The 20,334-nt window shown below is 43.8% G+C and overlaps 1 protein-coding gene across 1 annotated transcript in view; it reads right to left on the bottom strand.

Annotated features, from left to right (window-relative positions):
* The window catches only part of grin2aa (glutamate receptor, ionotropic, N-methyl D-aspartate 2A, a), a gene marked incomplete at both ends in the record, with an annotated part of 143,574 nt that extends 129,598 nt beyond the window's left edge, over positions 1-13,976 (bottom strand). Inside the window, 5 exons of the mRNA XM_083650086.1 lie at positions 8,955-9,121; positions 11,724-11,738; positions 11,824-11,838; positions 11,924-11,988; positions 13,961-13,976. Of these exons, the coding sequence (XP_083506212.1) occupies positions 8,955-9,121; positions 11,724-11,738; positions 11,824-11,838; positions 11,924-11,988; positions 13,961-13,976 (278 nt within the window). The remainder of the gene's footprint in view (positions 1-8,954; positions 9,122-11,723; positions 11,739-11,823; positions 11,839-11,923; positions 11,989-13,960) is intronic.
* Between the last annotated feature and the right edge of the window lie 6,358 nt (positions 13,977-20,334).

Raw genomic sequence — 20,334 nt, 5'->3', positions numbered from 1 at the left:
TTTGTCTGCATGCTCAGTTGAAAAGTAAAAAAAAATATTTTTTTTTATTTTTTTTTTTTATAAATGCTACAGCTGCACACTTACTGTTTAAACTTGAATTATAGTTGTTGTTTTTCTTTGTTCTTTGATGTGATTTTATGGCTTTTTGGCACCTATATGTAACCTTTTAAGGTTGAGATAATTGTATTATCATTATATGGTCCAAATATTTCAGTAAAGCACTTGAAACACTTGAAATATTCTTGCTTGGGTGGTATCATTCTACTTGAAATGATGGTCAAATGCATTATTTTTAGTAAAATAACATGTCAAATTTTTTGGGCGGCCGGCCTTTGGCCGGCCACCCGAGTGGGCCCGGCCTTTGGCCGGGCATCTGCACCCCTTCCTATCTAGGATGCACCCCTAGTCATCTTGTTCTGGAACCGGCCCTGCGGCCTGGCCTGGCCTTCAAAAAAAAAAAAAAAAATTTTTTTTTGATGGGGCCCCCCTAAGAGCTTTGCCCCCTCTGGGCTGATAGGGTCGCTCTGCCCCTGATTGTGGGCGTTCCTAGAGCCTGTATGGGCGTTCCCAGACATGCCGACTGTCTCTATAGCCAACAAATGTCCGCCCCCTGAGAACGACATCATTGTGTTCCACAGGCTGAAAATGTACAGTGTACGGTTAAGTACCTTAAATTGGCTTCAACGGACGGGATATGCCAACAGAAAAAAAGCATGCATTGCAGCACTCCTTTCCACTCCTCATGAGATGAGTATTTGCCGTGTTTCAGAAAGGTAGTTTAAAATCTCAACTCCAGCCCACAGCCTTTCAAATGTTAAAGCACTAAAATAGCCTACGAATTTTCATGCAATCCGGACACGCGCATAGTCATAGCACCACCTACTGGCAACACAAGAAAAATCATTATCCCGAGAACCGTTCGTCCGATCGACTTCAAACTTGGGGAGTGCGCTGCTGGGAACCTGACAGAGTTCAGTGGCCAATTCCACGCAATTCGGCATAGTGCCACCTACTGGCAACACAAAAGTGGTTAATCTCGAAAACAGTTCGTCCGATCGATATGATGGGTGCGCTGCTGGGAACCTCAAGAAAGGGCAGTATTCTGTGCAATTCGACCAATCCAGGTGGGAGGGGAGGGGATAGGAGAGCATGATTGTGCATGGGGGGAAGGGGAGGGAGGGGCATGGGCATGGCAGTAGTTTGTAATTGAAGAACATATGTTAACACACACACACACAGGGGGGAGAGTGAGGGTTAGAGACTGTGTCAGACAGTTGTTAACCAAGAATCTGACAATACACTGTAGGCTAGTGTAACCTGAGTGTGCTTTGGGACTCGCTGCTCTCTCTCCTCTCCTGTCCAACCTGATGAGGCTCTCTACAAGTCCCAGATGGCAAAACTTGAGACACGAGAGAGAGACAGAGAGAGAGAGAGAGAGGCAGAGAGAGAGAGAGAGACAGAGAGAGAGAGAGAGACAGACAGAGACAAAGAGAGAGAGAGGGAGACAGAGAGAGAGACAGACAGAGAGACAGAGAGAGAGAGAGAGAGAGAGAGAGAGAGACACACACACACACACACAGCGAGAGCTAGACAGAAGCCGCTTTCACACCGGCCTTGAAAGCGGTAAATATGGAATATGTGACCCGCACCTCCGATGTGGAAGTTGTGAAAGCGGGGTGGTGGATAATTGTGTTACGCCTTTCGTTTGGCCAGTGGAGCTTTAGCCACAGCGCCGGATCAGCCTCCACTCCGCCTCCACCTGAAAGCGTAGGAGGGGCGGCACGGAACGGTGCAAATGGTCAGCTCATTCATAAAAGGAAATTGGGGGGGAACCAAACCACCTTACACAGCAAGAAAGGCATAAGTGAACGTAAAAAAAGGTATACAATCATGAGCGCAACAGGGGCGCCAGGAGGAATGCTCCGTGCCTACACTATGAGTAAGTAGGTTTGGCTATTTATGCTCAAACGATGTTGACATTAGTAGGCCAAATTAACGGATACTGTATAATGTGCGTTCCCTTACAAAAACTACTAACGTTATAGAATTCATCTGCATTTATAGCCTATATATACCATATACTATTCCCCCGACGACGAGCAACATTATGCAGACTGCAGCTGTTTGATATGCGGGGGTCGTCTTTCAGAACGGACGCTAATTAGGCTACTTCATGGGAATCATTTGCTTTACAAAAAACTGGAACCAAAAGATAAGAATTAGCCTTGTACCTAATAGGCTACATGATGGTGCATCTGTGATCCATCAAGTCGATCAGATGAATATTGAAAGCCTTGTTACCATGCTGCATGTGGACACACACTCTGCATTGTGGGCATATTAAGGTGTGCTCTTAATCACACTTGTGTTTTATCCTTTGATGTTAACGACCGTTGAGAGCTGCTGGTGTACATCGGCCATGTTTGGTTGTTGAATGAATTTGTTCATTATACATTTGGACTACTAGGAAGAGCTGGGTGGAAATTCCTCCCCTCGCCTCATTTCAATCCAGGAGCTGAAAGCACACCCCAGGACGGGAATGTGGCGGTGCTGCTTGGCTCTGTGTGAAAGCAATTTCTGTGGCGAGGCTGCCGGCTTTGCGGGCCTCCTGAACTGCAATATTGCGCGATCTGTGTGTGAAAGCGGCTAGAGAGAGACAGGGAGAGAGAGAGGGGGAGAGAGCAGGCAACCATGATGGGAGAATATAACACCCCAAATCAGGATGACCCTACTGTCAAGTTAACATGCATTTTCTTCATAGGCTTTTCAAGAACACCCCAATGTAAAGAGTTTTAAGCTTGGAACCAAACCAAGCAGTACTTGTCCTGATCTTATAACAGTCAGGGCCGGTGCCTATATGCAAACTAGGCAATTGTCTAGAGCAAGGGCGGCCCGCTGCCCATTTTTAAGTGGCCCGCAATGAATTTAGCAAGAAAGGGAAAAAAAGAAAAAAAATGCTAAAAACGTTTTTCCGTTTTTCTGTTTTAAAGTTTAAAACGGAGGAACAGAAAAAGTGGAAGCAAGCAAGCTCAAAGTCAAAATTGTGAACAACAGTGGAAAAAGGAGCTTCTTGCTTTCTTTTTAGAGAAAAATTGAATGCAGAAGTGTTGGTACACAGGTAACCTGCACAGGTTTACAATACAATGTAAGTGTTGGTACACAGGTAACCTGCACAGAAGTGTTGGTACACAGGTAACCTGCACAGGTTTACAATACAATGTACAACTTCAAAGAATAGGAGACACGGGCAAGAAAAATGCAACGCGTTTGAACCTCACTGGGTCTTCGTCTACAGCTACAGCCTGACGAAGACCCAGTGAGGTTGAAACGCGTTGCGTTTTTCTTGCGTGTGTCTCCTATTTTTTTAAGTTTAAAGTTTAAAACGGAAACGGAAATGAAAAAACGAAAACGGGAAGAAAACTTAAAAACAAAAAATAAAGAAGAAGAAAGGGAAAAACAAAAACAAAAAAAATATTCCCCCCATTTCGTTTTTTCAATTTAAAACCATTAAAAATGGGTTATACTTGAGTACCCTGACCTGGTCTATTTATTTTTAAACATTTTTAATACTGAATGAATGTTTAATACTAATGTTATGTTAAATTATCTCTGTCTTAACCTGTTGGCACAGGAAAATAATTTTGAAAACATACAGAAATACCCATTGTAATAGGTGAGCACATCAATAAACTATGTGTCATATATTTATTTAGGTAGAAATTAAATTTTTGATGGCACAAGGGTTTTCTGGTCAAATTTTTTTCCCCGCGGAAACTGCCGCACGTAATATTGTTTGGCCCGCGATTTTTCTGTATGCGGCCCACAACCAAAAAAGTTTGGCCACCCCTGGTCTAGAGCGTCACTTTGGCCAGGCGGCAAAATGTGGGTATTCACTTGCAGCTCTCTGCTGCCTCTCCCCCGCCGTCCACCTGAGATATGCTTTTCTAGGATGGAAAAGGAATGAAAACTACTATCCCTCTGATTGGCTTACCCTGATATTATTACCCCAATTTATTATTTATAAAGCTGCGTTCACACCGACCTATTAAAGTTTTTCGCTGGCATCGAGTTTACATACAAAGTCAATGCAAACGAGCGATTGAGCGTATATTCGCCGGGGAGAAAAATCGCTGGGCGTCCGAGCGACAGAGACAGAGCGATAGGGAGAAAATACGCTCGTCGCCCCAGATGAAATATCGCTGGCATCAGTCGCTCGCTGTTCAACGCTGATTGGCTGCCGTGTGAGAGCGAGTCAAGGATCACACTGGCTTGGAACAAACCGCTGGTTTATTGTGTGGCAACAAACCGCATTGACAGGCTGAAAGCTGACATGAAGTGAAGTCTGTACTACCGGTATGGAGCTCGCGTTAGATGCACGCTGATAGGCTTAGCTTGTAAACAACTACGGTGGCTCGTAGTGGACAAACATCATGACATTGCGTAACGTTATAGCCCCCACATGTCCGTCAATTTGTGTGCCTGTTGATGAGCGATTTAAACAGAGCGACAGAGCGATTCCAAAGGGTTGAATCAAGCGACAGAGCAAAAAATAAATATCTCGGTGTGAACACAGCTTTACTATTATTACCCTACCCAAATCATCAGTCCTCCTCATGTCTAAACAGGCACTAGTACTAGCCAATGAGTGGCAGAGGCGGGGCGGGTCATGATGCCTTCACCATCCTATCTCTCACAACGACTGAGGAAAAGGGACCGGCATGCGTAAATGAAATGACACAAAAAGTAGCCTAATTTACACAAGAGCTGTGTTCGGAATGGTTCGCTCATTCACTATTCCCCATGTAGTGTTTATCATAGTGAACTATATGGGGAACGATCAAACAAGTTTCGGACACTACCTCATAGGCTTGCCGCGATATTAGGTGTTACCAGTGTTACGCGGTGGTGAGGCATACACCGATTACATAGCATGCCCACCGGCAACACCTTCAATTCCACCCGCTCGTGACAGTTTCAGCATGCGCTCAGCTGCGCTGGTGTATATTACAAGCGCTCCCTCTATCCTGGCTGTCTGAGTGCATCATATCTCTGGTTAGACAGACCAGCAAATGAGCAAGTAACGTTAGTTGTACATGTTGTGAACACAATCCCCCCTCATACACATGTAGGCAAGACCCTTATCTACTGTAAGCCTGTGTGTATTCTCTTGCCACTGCCATCTCTGGAAATGTGGTTTTAACAGAGCTAAATCTCCGCTAGCATTGATGCTAATATGTTAGCTAAACCTCCGCTAACATTGATGGTAATAGTTAGCAAATTGATGACTTGGCTGTGATAAAAGCATATGCTGATGCTACTCGGCTATTGTCATTGCCTGCCTTACTGGTCACGTTAATCCCATGGTCAGAAAATATCCCCAGATTTGTGGCTAATGACGTTAGCCATCTCCAGGAGATCTGTCCCGAGTGTTTAACGTTATGTGAGGCTGACAGACAGCGCTCACAACAGCGCGCAGCAGCAGGGATGGGAGGGGCTGACTGACTGGGGGAGAAACATGGGGTAGAAAGGACTGTGTGCAAAGTAGCCTAATTTATAGACCGACAAACGTAACCGCTCCAAACTATTCTCTGTGGTTAACCTGACATCCCTCCCACGCTTGCATTGGTGACTATCTTGAGGGGTGTGTCGGACTGAGAGCAGTTAAATTAAAACTCCGGACCGTGAGGAGTGCTGAGGAGCTTCTTTTTGTTAACGGTGTAACCGGTAACACCGGTGCTGTCACGTGTTTATTACCCGGTGGGAAAATGTCCACACCGTGGCATCCCTACTACCTCACTCTTCCTCTCCTTTGGTAAACACGATTTCATTGCATTGTGGTATTTGGGAGAAATTGTAGGGTACATTCTCTGATCACTACAAATTGCAATGCATTGTGGGTATTTGATAGTGAACTATATAGGGAATCAAATCAACAGTTGAGAATTCGGACACGAGTAGGAAACCCACTATACAGTATAGTCCACTATTTCTGTATTAGGGAGCCGTTTGGAACAGGGCTAATGCGTTTGCTGCCAAGTGAACTTACCTTCTGCTCTCCAAAGCATTGTGACAGGGAGACATCTTTCTCATACTTTGGCTCAGTAATCTTATTACTTAGTGTGTGAAATGGGGAAGTCACTGCACACTGTCAGCTTTCATTTCAGGTTCTTTCAGCCATTTCACATTCCAGCCCTTTATCTGCACACTCCCCCAGGTCAGCATGCCCAAAGTATTTGGGCAGATTATTATTTTCAATAAAGTACGCCCCCCCCCCCCCCCCACACACACACACACACACACACACACAGCCTGCATGCAGTAAAAAAAGTAATGTCCTGTGTCCCATCCAACACTGAGTAATGTACAATTTTGTACAATATTATACAATACAATACAATATATATATATATATATATATATATATATATATATATATATATATATATATATACTGTATATATATATATATATAATTAGAAAATATAAAAATAAATAATATATAATAATATAATATATATATAATAATATAATCTATATATAATATATATATATGTATAATAAATACAATATACAATAAAGTATAAAATAAAAAAATATACAAACAAATAATCAAAATATAAAATATACAATAAAGTACGTCCCCCCCCCCCCCCCCCGACACACACACACACACAGCCTGCATGCAGTAAAAAAAGTAATGTCCTGTGTCCCATCCAACACTGAGTAATGTACAATTTTGTACAATATTATACAATACAATACAATATATATATATATATATATATATATATATATATATATATATATATATATATATACTGTATATATATATATATATAATTAGAAAATATAAAAATAAATAATATATAATAATATAATATATATATAATAATATAATCTATATATAATATATATATATGTATAATAAATACAATATACAATAAAGTATAAAATAAAAAAATATACAAACAAATAATCAAAATATAAAATATACAATAAAGTACGTCCCCCCCCCCCTCACACACAGCCTGCATGCAGTAAAAAAAAAAGAAATGCCCTGTGATGTCCCATCCAACACTGTGTAATGTATATGTATATACCATTTTAAAAAGTGTGACTGTCCTGTTTGGGGATGTTGAGGAATTCAGATATTTGTGCTGTGTCAGTACTCAGTACCATCCAGTTGTGTTTGTTTGTTCATGTTGTTGTTGTCTCTCTACATGTAATTAAAACAATGCATCCATCTGCACCAAACACTGACACATTCAGCAGTGCTGAAGAGTTCCTGAAGCTGCGTTTGCTAGTTGGCCTTGACATAAACAAAGAGCAAGTGCAAATGAAAACTTCAGATGGGTTTCAATAGATCATGAACCCTGGACACAGTCTCCACATTGCTGAACACGTATCATTACCTTGACACTTTCTTCCCGTAAACGATGGCCTCTTTCTGTGTGGTGGAGCTCTAGCATCGCTCAACATGAGTAAGAGGGCGGAGAGCAGCCAAACTGAAGCCCAAGTAAACCTTACCTGTCATCTCATTTCATCTCAAAGTACGCTGATGACATCTTTTCAGCCCAGTGACTTTGAAATATCAGTGGAAGAAATGGAAAAAAAGAGACAAGGCTGGAAGTGAGTGTGGAGCTCTTTAAAGAAAGTCTACTCTTCTCTGGGGAAAGAGCAGGTGATAATGGAGCAGATTGGCGTAGCACCTCCTCCATTTACCAAATTCATCTGTCAGAGAAATCCTGGGGACAGGCTAACATGATCAAGCTTTACGAGGAGGCGTTCTTCTCCCGAGGAGGAAGACATCTTTGGGCCAGGCATGCCTTCACAGTAAGAGCTTCCCAGTCTTGCAACACCATAACATTGAATATACAACAAAGTGACTCGTATCGTTCGTTTTGCGCAGAATTTAAAAATTTGGTTAAAGAACGACGAGACCTGCCATCATAATAGCTTCTGCATCCGTGTCGTGTCTGCTGCCATCTGCTGGCCTGTCTATTGTGTCGTTTATGCCTGTGTGTACAGTATGCCTGTCTGTGTGTGTGTGTGTGTGTGTGTGTGTGTGTGTGTGTGTGTGTGTGTGTTAATTTGTCAGATTGCATCCTTCTGGTTTTATAGCGTCTTCTGTAATGTGATTATAATGCTGTCATGTTTGAACTGCCTGTGCTGATTTGTCTGCTTGCACATTCTTTGTCTTAACTTGCATGATGGACGTGGCTCTGGATCGCTCCGTGTTGTATTTGCTCTTATTCTTATTTTGCTTGTGTGTTTACTGTTGGTGTTTGTCTTTAATGACTAACTTGCGTGATGTTGATTAATGTGCACTGTCCCTAAATAATAAATAAATAAATAAATAAATAAATAAATACATAAATAAATAAATACATAAATACATACAAACTGTGTGAAATGGGGGATGTGAGCCTGAGAACAGCCCAAGCCACTGAACAAAAATAGAAATGCAACACTTTGTTTTTGCTCCCATTTTTCATAAACTGAAATAAAAGGACTTAAGACCTTGTCTATGCACAATCATGGAAGTGTGAAACCCTCATTAGTGTTTTGCTTACCCCTGTGTTTACCCTGCCTTTTTGACACAAAATGGCCCCCGTGAGAAGGGTCATTTGTGTTTTGCTTGCACCTGTGTTTACCCTGCCTTTTTGACACAAAATGGCCCCCGTGAGAAGGGTCATTAGTGTTTTGCTTGCACCTGTGTTTACCCTGCCTTTTTGACACAAAATGGCCCCCGTGAGAAGGGTCTATTGGCATGCTGACTGCAGGAATGTCCACCAGCGGCTGCCCCTGAATTGAATGCTCATTTCAATGTGTTATGATGCCCTCAAATGGAACTGGTGAGCTGGTGGTTACGACATGGGAAGTGGTAACCACCAGCTCACAAGTTCCAACAACAACAACAACTACATAGGCTGGAGAAGAACAGTGGCTCCTACCTGTTGTCGACGGTAGTTTTGAGGATGTTGATGAACTCCTGGTACCCGGGGAACTTTGAGGTGACGATGGAGAAGATGTGCCAGTCGTACTCCTCCATGATGTTCAGCATCAGCAGAGCCTCCTGCTGGATGGAGGCGCCAAACTGGAAGAATGTCGATTTCACATCCTGAGAGGACAGAGGGGGGGGGGGAGAAGGAGGGAGAGGATTGAGATTTAGTTGAAATCTAGTTGAAAACGTTGAAATTACATCATTCCTGAAACACAGGAAAATTGTGGCAATAGTAAACTCCCCTTCAAAATATTAAAGGACAAGTTCACCTAGGGGGAAAAAAGAACATTCTGTCATTATCTTGTCAAGATGGAAGGACAGGTGATGTTTTTTAGTCTAAAAAACAGTCCTGGAGTTTCACAGCAACACACCATTCTCCTAAACAATTGAAGTGAATGGTGACCAACTTTCAAACGCACACAAAAATCCATACTGCTCATCTGGAGTAATCCAAGTCTCCAGAAGCCCTGAGATGCCAAGTTCACTTGAAAAGACTATTTATTTACACGCTGTTTTTAGCTGAAATCTTCACTGTAGCGGTGAGCTTAAAGTCAAAGTGAAAACCAGCAGACCAGCAGCTCTATAAGTCACTCTGACAAGATGACATCATCAAGCATCTTCTCTTGTCCTGACCAAAAGTCCACAACCCGAAGATAATCCGTTTACTGTCATAGAAGACTAAAGACACAGAACATCTTCCCATTTACATTTGAATTTTGTATTTTTTTTTCTCTTAAAAATGTGTCTTAACACGTTGAGTGCCAAGGACGAGATATCTCGGCTTACATAAACATTTAATTTTTTTGACGGTGGGACATCGATCAACCCCTTTTACGTCTCCTACACCAGAATTGGAGGTATTGAATGTGTATAATCTATTTTACCGACCCACTGAGTGTCGACATGTCTCTCCACAGTAGAAAGAGGCGACCCAAAACTGGAGGGAAAAGCGCGACGAAGCCGTTCTCATACTGTAAAATTGATGGCGAAAACGCTTTCACTTTCGCGCTGATGCACAGCGGTGGCAACGGTGGGGGGTTCCAAGAATAGATTGGATGCACACTTTGAAACACGCAGCATAAATATGACCAGAATCGCATCAAAGCTCTCAACCAAAACTCCACGAAACGAGCGAGTCCACCCAGACTTCCTCAAACAGCGGCCGCTCAAACAGGCAGCAGCCAGGCAGCAGCAACTTCGTTGTGACACGCCCGCTGGAGAGCCAGGGAGGCAGGAGGAGAACACACACGGAGGGAGGAGTTGGAAGCAGAGGGGGGTTTCCTGCTGTTATGGAGGAAATTACTGTTCAAAACTATTGTTTAGGTCTTACTGATGCCAAAAATGAATGGTTAAAGTGACTGTTCTATCGAATTTCACAAAAAGCCGTTTATCTCTGAATAATTTTTCTGACGCTGAAACCATGCTGTATTCAACTGCTAATGCTTACATAACTACTAACTCTACAAACTAACTCTTTTAGACAGAGAAAGCACACATTCTATTAGTTCTTTTTAGATGATTGGTGTTCACGAAGTCTTAACAGAAAAGAATCCTCGGCTCTTGTAAAATGAGCCAGAATCCTCAAAAAAAAACCTGGCACAACCTACCTACAGCATTGAAAAAAGGGCTGGCAGTCAATGTGTTAAATGATTATTTGTTATAAAAAATACTTGACGATTAATTATTTTCTGTCGATGGAATAATTGATTCATCGTCGCAGCTCTAATGACATCACAGTGGAGTGGATGATATCTCACATACTGTATCTCGTGGCAGCTATTGCAACTTGGTGCTTGAGGAGGGAAACAGCGGATGGATAAATCCAGAAGGAGGCGGTAATGCAACATAAAGGATGCCAACTGCCATAAAACACCACAGAAGAAGAAGAACTTGGCACTTGTTTTTCTCCCCTATATATTTTTTTTATGTTTAAAAGAGCTACGGTGTTTTGCTGTGAAACTCCAGGACTGTTTTGTGGACTAAAACACTCCATCCATCCTTCCATCTGCATGCCAGTGAGTAGATAACGACTGCATTTCCATTATTCTTTAATATAGTACAAAGAGTACAACATATGAATACAGTAAGTACCTTCTCATACAAAGGACATGTGTGCATGCTCTCCTACACACACACACGCACACACACACACAGGCACACACACAGGCACACACACACACACACACAGGCACACACGCACACACAGACACACGCACACACAGGCACACACAGACACACACACACACACACACGCACACACAGACACACACACACACACACACAGGCACACACGCACACACAGACACACGCACGCACAGGCACACACGCACACACAGACACACACACACAGACACACACACACACACACACACACACAGCTGTTGCGCCAAACTCTTATTCGATCACAGAAACATCCATCAAACAAGGGAACACTCCTCCAAATTTGGCACCATTCGTGCGTGACTCTCTCTCACACACACACACACAGGCACACAGGCACACACACAGGCACACACACAGGGACACACACACAGGCACACACACACAGGCACACACACACACACACACACACAGGCACACAGCCACACGCACACACACACACACACACAGATTGAAAGTAATACACTTCTTATGCAGGGAATACACGATATGGATGGGAACTGAAAACAATTCAATTAAGCCCAAATTGGATTGGTGCGGCACAGACGGGCTGCAGTACTATGTGAGCCTGGTTCTGGAGAACAGGGGGACACAGACAGGCTGCAGTACTATGTGAGCCTGGTTCTGGAGAACAGGGGGACACAGACAGGCTGCAGTACTATGTGAGCCTGGTTCTGGAGAACAGGGGGACACAGACAGGCTGCAGTACTATGTGAGCCTGGTTCTGGAGAACAGGGGGACACAGACAGGCTGCAGTACTATGTGAGCCTGGTTCTGGAGAACAGGGGGACACAGACAGGCTGCAGTACTATGTGAGCCTGGTTCTGGAGAATAGGGGGACACAGACAGGCTGCAGTACTATGTGAGCCTGGTTCTGGAGAATAGGGGGACACAGACAGGCTGCAGTACTATGTAAGCCTGGTTCTGGAGAACAGGGGTTACACGTTCAGTCCGAATCACTCATACCCACTCCATTAAACCGGACTCACAATCATTTGCCAGTTAATTGGGCCGACTCGGACAGGGACTTGGACAGAATGGACCGGCGCCATTACAGCCCCACTCATTAACTCATTAACTCATTAACTCATTAACTCATTAACTCATTCATTTATTTCAGGTGTTTCATTAGACATGATCCATTAAGGTGTGCTCTTTAAAATGAGGTGAGGGGGACAAGTGACGGTGAGGAAAACACCTGTATCGTAGACATGTGTGTGTGTGTGTGTGTGTGTGTGTGTGTGTGTGTGTGTGTGTGCGCGCGTGCGTGCGCGTGTGAAACCCTGTCGCAACATAAGAGTATTAAAAAAACAAGCATGAATTCGCTATATGCCAGGCAGCATGTGTGTTACTGATCATCATCCATCAAAAATATTGCCAGGAAGCTTCTTCTTCTGTGGTGTTTTATGGCAGTTGGCATCCTTTATGTTGCATTACCGCCTCCTTCTGGATTTATCCATGCCTTGCCAGGCAGCTGGCTGCCGGCCACTGATGACGTCATTTGTCGGGGATCGAACACGACTCTCCAGTGTGAAAGTATGTACGCCCTCCAGCCCCCCCGACCACAACAGCCTTACTGGCACCACAACAGCCTGACTGGCACCACAACAGCCTGACTGGCACCACAACAGCCTGACTGGCACCACAACAGCCTGATTGGCACCACAACAGCCTCACTGGCACCACAACAGCCTGACTGGCACCACAACAGCCTGATTGGCACCACAACAGCCTCACTGGCACCACAACAGCCTGACTGGCACCACAACAGCCTCACTGGCACCACAACAGCCTTACTGGCACCACAACAGCCTTAATGGCACCACGCTATTTCAATATGGGCTTGATATAATGATGAACACGGAAATAAACGTGATGTCGTATGTCAGAACAATTATATTATACGTATGCTACGTGTGTGTGTGTGTGTGTGTGTGTGTGTGTGTGTGTGTGTCTATGTGGATGCGTGTGTGTGTGTGTGTATGGGAGAGAGAGAGAGACTGGCAGGTTGAAAAACAGGGCTAAGAAACACCGGTCACAGCAAGAGATATGAGTCAAGTGGAGAGATTCTGCCATATCACTCTCTAAAATAACACCCACTCTTATAAAAACGACCCCAACACGCGCGCGCACACACACACACACACACACACATGCACGCAGGCACACACACACACGCACGCACGCAGGCGCACACACACACACACGCACACGCACACACACTGCCTGCAGCGTGTGAGTAAAAAGTAGAACAGAGAGAGTGTGAGAGCGTGATGACACGGCACCTGTAATGCTACGAGCCCTGTATGGTAAAGTGATTCAAGCGCTCCACTGGTCAGGTCGCCGATGATTTCACACCAATGACACAGAGCAAGCGTGATGACATCATCAGTGACAGTCATCAGTGAAGTCAGTCGACAATTGTGATGTCATCAGCGATGATGTCATCAGTGATGTCACTCGAGCAATTGTGATGTCACCGGTGATTATGTCATCAGTGATGTCATCTGTGATGTAACTTTGAACAATAATGTCATCAGTGATGATGTTGTACTCGAGCAAGTGATGTCATTGGTGATGATACCATCACGCCCTAATAGTGACCACCATCAAAACTTGACGACTTTGAAGCCATGCTGCTAGACTTGGCGATTGTTGTGTGTGTAACTTGTTTTGTTTGTGAAAGGAAGAGAAAACACAATCATTTCAGTGATTTCACAAAATGACAGCTGACAGCATACAGTACTGAGTGACGGCAGAGCCTGGTCCTGACCTTCTGCTAAACAGCCCTCCTACCTGACTTATGAGCCATTTTACAATTTCATTCTTCAGACTATTTCTTTGGATTTTTGTTCCCTTTCTGGCACTTGATTCTTTCCTGACGTAAGAATCCATTGATTCTCACAATGTGCCTTAAGCAGACACATTCACCTTAAGAAGAACAAGCAGCACTTCAGTGGTTAGCATTGTGTTTTCCTTAAGCAGACACATTCACCTTAACACATTCACTGCCAGCCGTTTTTTTTTACTGTAGGTAGGTTCTGCCAGAGGGTTTTTTTGAGGATTCTGGCTCATCTTTCAAGACCCGAGGATTCTTTTCTGCTAAGATTTTGTGAACACACAATATCTCAAAAGAACTAATAGAATGTGTGCTTTCTCTGTCTAAAAGACTTAGTTTGTAGAGTTAGTAGTTATGTAAGCATTAGCAGTTGAATACAGCATGGTTTCAGCGTCTGAAAAATTATTTTGAGATAAACGGCTTTTTGTGAAATTCGATAGAACAGTCACTTTAACCATTCATTTTTGGCATCAGTAAGACGTCAGACATCTAAACAATAGTTTTGAACAGTAATTTCCTCCATAACAGCAGGAAACCCCCCTCTGCTTCCAACTCCTCCCTCCGTGGGCGTTCTCCTCCGCCCTCCTTGGCTCTGCAGCGGGTCTGTGACAAACGAGTTGCTGCTGCCTGTCTGCTGGCGGCCGCTGTGCAAGTCTGGATATGGGCTCGCTCGTTTCTTGGGGTTTGTGTTGAGAGCTTTGATGAAGCTTTTGCGATTCTGGTCTTATTTATGCTGCGTGTTTCAAAGTGTGTTCCACCCGTAATCTATTATGCAAATTTGCAATCCCGCACCGCCAGCAATCAGCGCGAAAACGAAAGCGTTTTCGCCAATCCATTTTCAAGAGAATGGCTTCCTCACACTGCTTTTTGCTTGCCTTCCTCTAGTCTGGGAGAGCACTGTCGCCACTTAGTGGGTCGGTGGAATGGGTTGTACATGTCCGGTGGCTCCAATAATTATATAAGAGATGTAAAAGGGTTAGATGCACATCCCACGGTCAAAAAAAAAATATTCATTTTTTTGACGTATTAATACGTCATTGGCAGTCAACCGTTGGATTTTTTTTGACGGATTAATACGTCATTGGCAGTGAACGTGTTAAGAACAGCTAACAGGACAACAGGCAGCAGCACTTCAGTGGTTAGCATTGTGTTTTCCTTAAGCAGACACATTCACCTTAAGAAGAACAGCTAACAGGAAACAGGCAGCAGCACTTCAGTGGTTAGCATTGTGTTTTCCTTAAGCAGACACATTCACCTTAACACGTTCACTGCCGTGGACGAGATATTTTTTTTTTGACGGTGGGACGTCGATCAACCCCTTTTACATCTCCTATTAAAATATGGGAGGTATTGAATGTGTATAATCTATTTTACCGACCCACTAAGTGGCGACAGTGCTCTCCAGACGAGAGAAAGCCAAGCAAAAACAGCCGCGTGAGGAAGCCATTCTCATGAAAATGGATTGGCGAAAACGCTTTCGCTTTCGCGCAGGGAGCTGGCGGTGGGGGATTGCAAATTTGCATAATAGATTATGGGTGCAACACACTTTGAAACACGCAGCATAAATAAGACCAGAATCGCAAAAGCTTCATCAAAGCTCTCAACCGAAACCCCAAGAAACGAGCGAGCCCATCCAGACTCGCCCAAAGAGCGGCCGCCAGCAGACAGGCAGCAGCAGCAGCAGCAACTCACTTGTGACACGCCCGCTGCAGAGCCAGGGAGGCAGGAGGAGAACACACACGGACGGAGGAGTTTGAAGGAGAGGGGGGTTTCCTGCTGTTATGGAGGAAATTACTGTTCAAAACTATTGTTTAGATGTCTGACGTCTTACTGATGCCAAAAATGAATGGTTAAAGTGACTGTTCTATCGAATTTCACAAAAAGCCATTTATCTCAGCTTAAATTTTCAGACGCTGAAACCATGCTGTATTCAAGTGCTAATGCCTACATAACTACTAACTCTACAAACTAACTATTTTAGACAGAGAAAGCACACATTCTATTAGTTCTTTTGAGATATTTTGTGTTCACAAAATCTTAGCAGAAAATAATCCTCGGCTGTTGAAAGATGAGCCAGAATCCTCAAAAAAAAACCTTGGCAGAAGCTACCTACAGTAAAAAAAAACGGCTGGCAGTGAATGTGTTAAGAAGAACAGCTAACAGGACAACATGCAGCAGCACTTCAGTGGTTAGCATTGTGTTTTCCTTAAGCAGACACATTCACCTTAAGAAGAACAGCTAACAGGACAACAGGCAGCGGATAAGAAGACAAAGGTAGAAAGCAGAAAGGAGTGTGGGCGGAGGGTCTTCATGAGCATATCACTGTACTGGATGTAAAGCCATCGCTACATGCATGAGCTAGCATTTAGCTCTCCGGCTGTGTCCCAGCGTCTTAGTCAGCTCGCTTTGTGCATTATTTGTGTCGGCGTGTGTCTCTTTCTTCCTATAGCCACACTCTTGAATGCTTTTAATGAATGCTTTTAATGGTGTGTGCGTGTGTGTGTGTGTGTGTGTGTGTGTGTGTGTGTGTGTGTGTGTGTGTGTGTGTACAATGATTGCAGCTCTAGGCCCAAAGCAGTAAGCCACGCTCTATGACGGAACTAAAACGTCCTTTCTAACCAAAAATAATTGGTCTTTTCTTGCCCACCCGACCATCACTTCTCTGTCTTAACTTCTCTGTGTTCACTTCTCTGTCTTCACTTCTGTCTTCCTTTGTGTTCACTTCTCTGTGTTCACTTCTCTGTCTTCCTCTGTGTTCACTTCTCTGTCTTCCTCTGTGTTCACTTCTCTGTCTTCCTCTGTGTTCACTTCTCTGTCTTCCTCTGTCTTAACTTCTCTGTCTTCCTTTGTGTTCACTTCTCTGTCTTCACTTCTCTGTCTTCCTCTGTGTTCACTTCTCTGTCTTCCTCTGTGTTCACTTCTCTGTCTTCCTCTGTGTTCACTTCTCTGTCTTCCTCTGTCTTAACTTCTCTGTCTTCCTCTGTGTTCACTTCTCTGTCTTCCTTTGTGTTCACTTCTCTGTCTTCCTCTGTCTTCACTTCTCTGTCTTCCTTTGTGTTCACTTCTCTGTCTTCACTTCTCTGTCTTCCTTTGTGTTCACTTCTCTGTCTTCCTTTGTGTTCACTTCTCTGTCTTCCTCTGTCTTCACTTCGCTGTCTTCACTTCTCTGTCTTCACTTATCTGTCTTCCTTTGTGTTCACTTCGCTGTCTTCCTCTGTGTTCACTTATCTGTCTTCCTTTGTGTTCACTTCTCTGTCTTCCTTTGTGTTCACTTCTCTGTCTTCCTTTGTGTTCACTTCTGTCTTCCTTTGTGTTCACTTCTCTGTCTTCCTTTGTGTTCACTTCTCTGTCTTCCTCTGTGTTCACTTCTCTGTGTTCACTTCTCTGTATTGTATTGTTGTATTGTTGACATTATCTACATTTACTGCAGTGCAAAGTGGGTTGGGGTACAGCGAGGGAGAGAGAGGTAGAGTAGAGACAATAGTGCTAGACTGGAGAGTCCAAAAGAAATCAGACTAAGTGATTGTATGTGAATTCCTATGCACATTACTCGTGTGTGTGTGTGTGTGTGTGTGTGTGTGTGTGTGTGTGTGTTTAATGTACTTCCTCATTGGCTTCACAAACGCAGATAGGAGCTAACCCACTGGTTTCCACTAAAAGATAAACAATGACATTGAATTATGGCCCAGCCCTAATGGACGGCATTAAAAAACAAATAAATACATGTGGTAGGTTGGGAAAACAAAACAACAGGAATATACATATTTTTGATACAGTTAACCACCAAATCCTTCTCTCCATTCTCTCTGACCTTGGTATCTCAGGATCTGCACTCTCCTGGTTTGCTTCCTATCTCTCTAACCGCTCATACTGTACCAGGTCTTATGGCGAGGATCCCTGTCCAGATCCTGCACTCTTAGCGCTGGTGTACCCCAGGGCTCAGTCCTGGGCCCCTTGCTATTCCTTCTCTATATCAGAGGCCTGTACTACGAAGCTAGTTTAATGCCTTATCCGAGTAAGTTTGAGTTTAAACCTGGTTTAGCCGTACTACAAAGCAAGTTAACTTTCAATCACCATGGCAACTGACGCTGCAAAGCTAACCTGGTCGCGACCAGGTTAGCTTCAGAGGATAAGATCAAAATCCATGAGAGACCCATATAATCGGCTCTCTGGAGTCACTCACCATTCATAAGATCGCCATATGAAAAATAGATTGCAGTCAACTGAGAATAGAACAAGCAAAACATTCGTGGCTCTGTAGGCTACATAATTAAATTAAGCCTACTTACCACTTTATGTCTTAACAGCTCAACGATGCGTGGAGAAATATGATCACTATTAATCACCGCGGCGCATATCATGAACGGACCCTCAAATGGAGTGAGGGTGATATTCTCCTACATGCCAGAAAAGCCTATACATATAATATAGATATGGGATAAATATGGGATAGCCCCAATACTAAATATGCAGGCTATTCTTGCATCTTTCAGCTGGAACTGTGTCCTGTAGACTGTATGCCAATATATGAGCAAAAATAGGCTAGTTTTTATCAATGATGATAACTATGCCCGCATCGTCTCAATTCAGTTCAGCAGTTTTCTCTTTTATAGTAGGCTATTAGGCTTTATACTAGGCTATTTTATATATGAATTATTCGATCAGTGCAACCACACACATGAGTGATAGAGATCATTATTCATTGGGCATGCGTTTCTAAATCTATGGTCTAAATAGGCTTACAGATTGTGGAAATGTATAGACTGAGATTACACATTTACATTTGTTGCTGCTGTATCAATGCAGCTGTATCAGACAGAAATCGCTGATCAAAGTAAATCAAATGACTGATGTGAATACAAGCTGCTGCTTTAGACAGCCCTTCAGCAGACTATCCAACGCGGATTTTCATTCTGACATTAAATCGCGGATACATTAAATATCCGCTAAAACTCTGATCATGCACTGCGCTTTCATTGAACGAGGAAATGGGTGTGGAAATGGGTGTGGGCGTGGATCAACTCAGCTGTTCATAATGTGATTGGCTAGCGCACCTCTTTCGCGTGGACGCGCGCCTGTGCACGAGCGAAAAACGTGCACGTGCACAGGCAGATCCCAGCTTCAGTTATCGAGTAAAAAACCAGCGTCTACATAGCTTTGATCCTGTTCAGTCAAACCAGATCAAAGGGACTTATCGCGGATCTGTTAAACTAGCTTCGTAGTACAGGCCCCAGATCTCTTGGCCATAATAATAATAATAATAATAATGATTGGATTTATATAGCGCCTTTCCAAGGCTCAAAGCGCTTACACAGAATCATTATTCGTTCACACCATTCGTACCGGTGGTGGCAGCCACACATTGGTGCTCAACGGCCCCTCCGAACCACCATCATTCATGTCTACATTCATACCAATCATACCAATCATACCATTCATTAGGGCTGGGACGGATCAGAAAACCCACGGATCGGATCGCGTGACGGATTTAGAGCTACGGATCACGGATTTTTCGGATCAGCAAAAAAAAAAAAATAGGCTAGGCTATATCAGATTTTTTCTCTCAAACTTAGATTTTCGATTTGAATTTTTAACTCATTGAGTGCCAGCCACTTTTGGAGAACGGACGCTCCCAGTGCCAGAGTTTCAGAGCGTTTTCAGTGATTTCTCGAGGCCCACAGAATATTGTGTGATATTACTATGTAAACACTGAACACGCACAAAGAACGATGAGACTCTATTCTATCATCTGCAAAAAAAAGTTTATTGATCCCATTTTCCGTTCTTTAGTTATGAGCCGGAGAAGATAGCTTGATTCATCCAAAAACAGCAATTTTTTTCTAGAAGCTGAGATAATTGGCCTTTTGTGAAATTAAACATTTCAAGCACACACTGACTCTGAAGCTAATCTTTTCTAATGTAGTCACACCTCAAAAATAATTTCCTTCAATAAAACAGTTTAGGCCAGGGAATTTTGTTTGGCAGAATAATATTTTTAGCTACAACCAGCAGCGCTGGCCCCTGCGTGCGCTGCTGGTTGCAGCTTCTTGCTGGTCTTGATTTGCTGCTGGTGGGCATCGGATATTCTGGCTTGCGTTTGTCAATCCTGTCCTGCTGCCTGGGTCTGTCTGGGTGTTGCGTGCTGCTCTGCGTGCCCCCCCCCCCCCCCCCCCCGCCCCGCCCCGCCCCGCCCCGCCTCGCCTCAACTGCACACTCCTCCTCCTGTCTGTGGTGGCTCTCTGCTGAGTTTGCTGTGCGCACAGTGAAGGGTGCAGCTTTTTTACAGCGTTCCGCGTGTGTTTGTCACCGGCAACGATGCTTCCAGTTGAGA

Source organism: Poromitra crassiceps (assembly GCF_964638095.1).
Source record: "Poromitra crassiceps genome assembly, chromosome: 13".
NCBI classification, from domain to species: Eukaryota; Metazoa; Chordata; class Actinopteri; order Beryciformes; family Melamphaidae; genus Poromitra; species Poromitra crassiceps.
The sequence above is the reverse complement of the archived record's forward strand: the minus strand, read 5'-3'. Positions and strand labels throughout refer to the sequence as shown.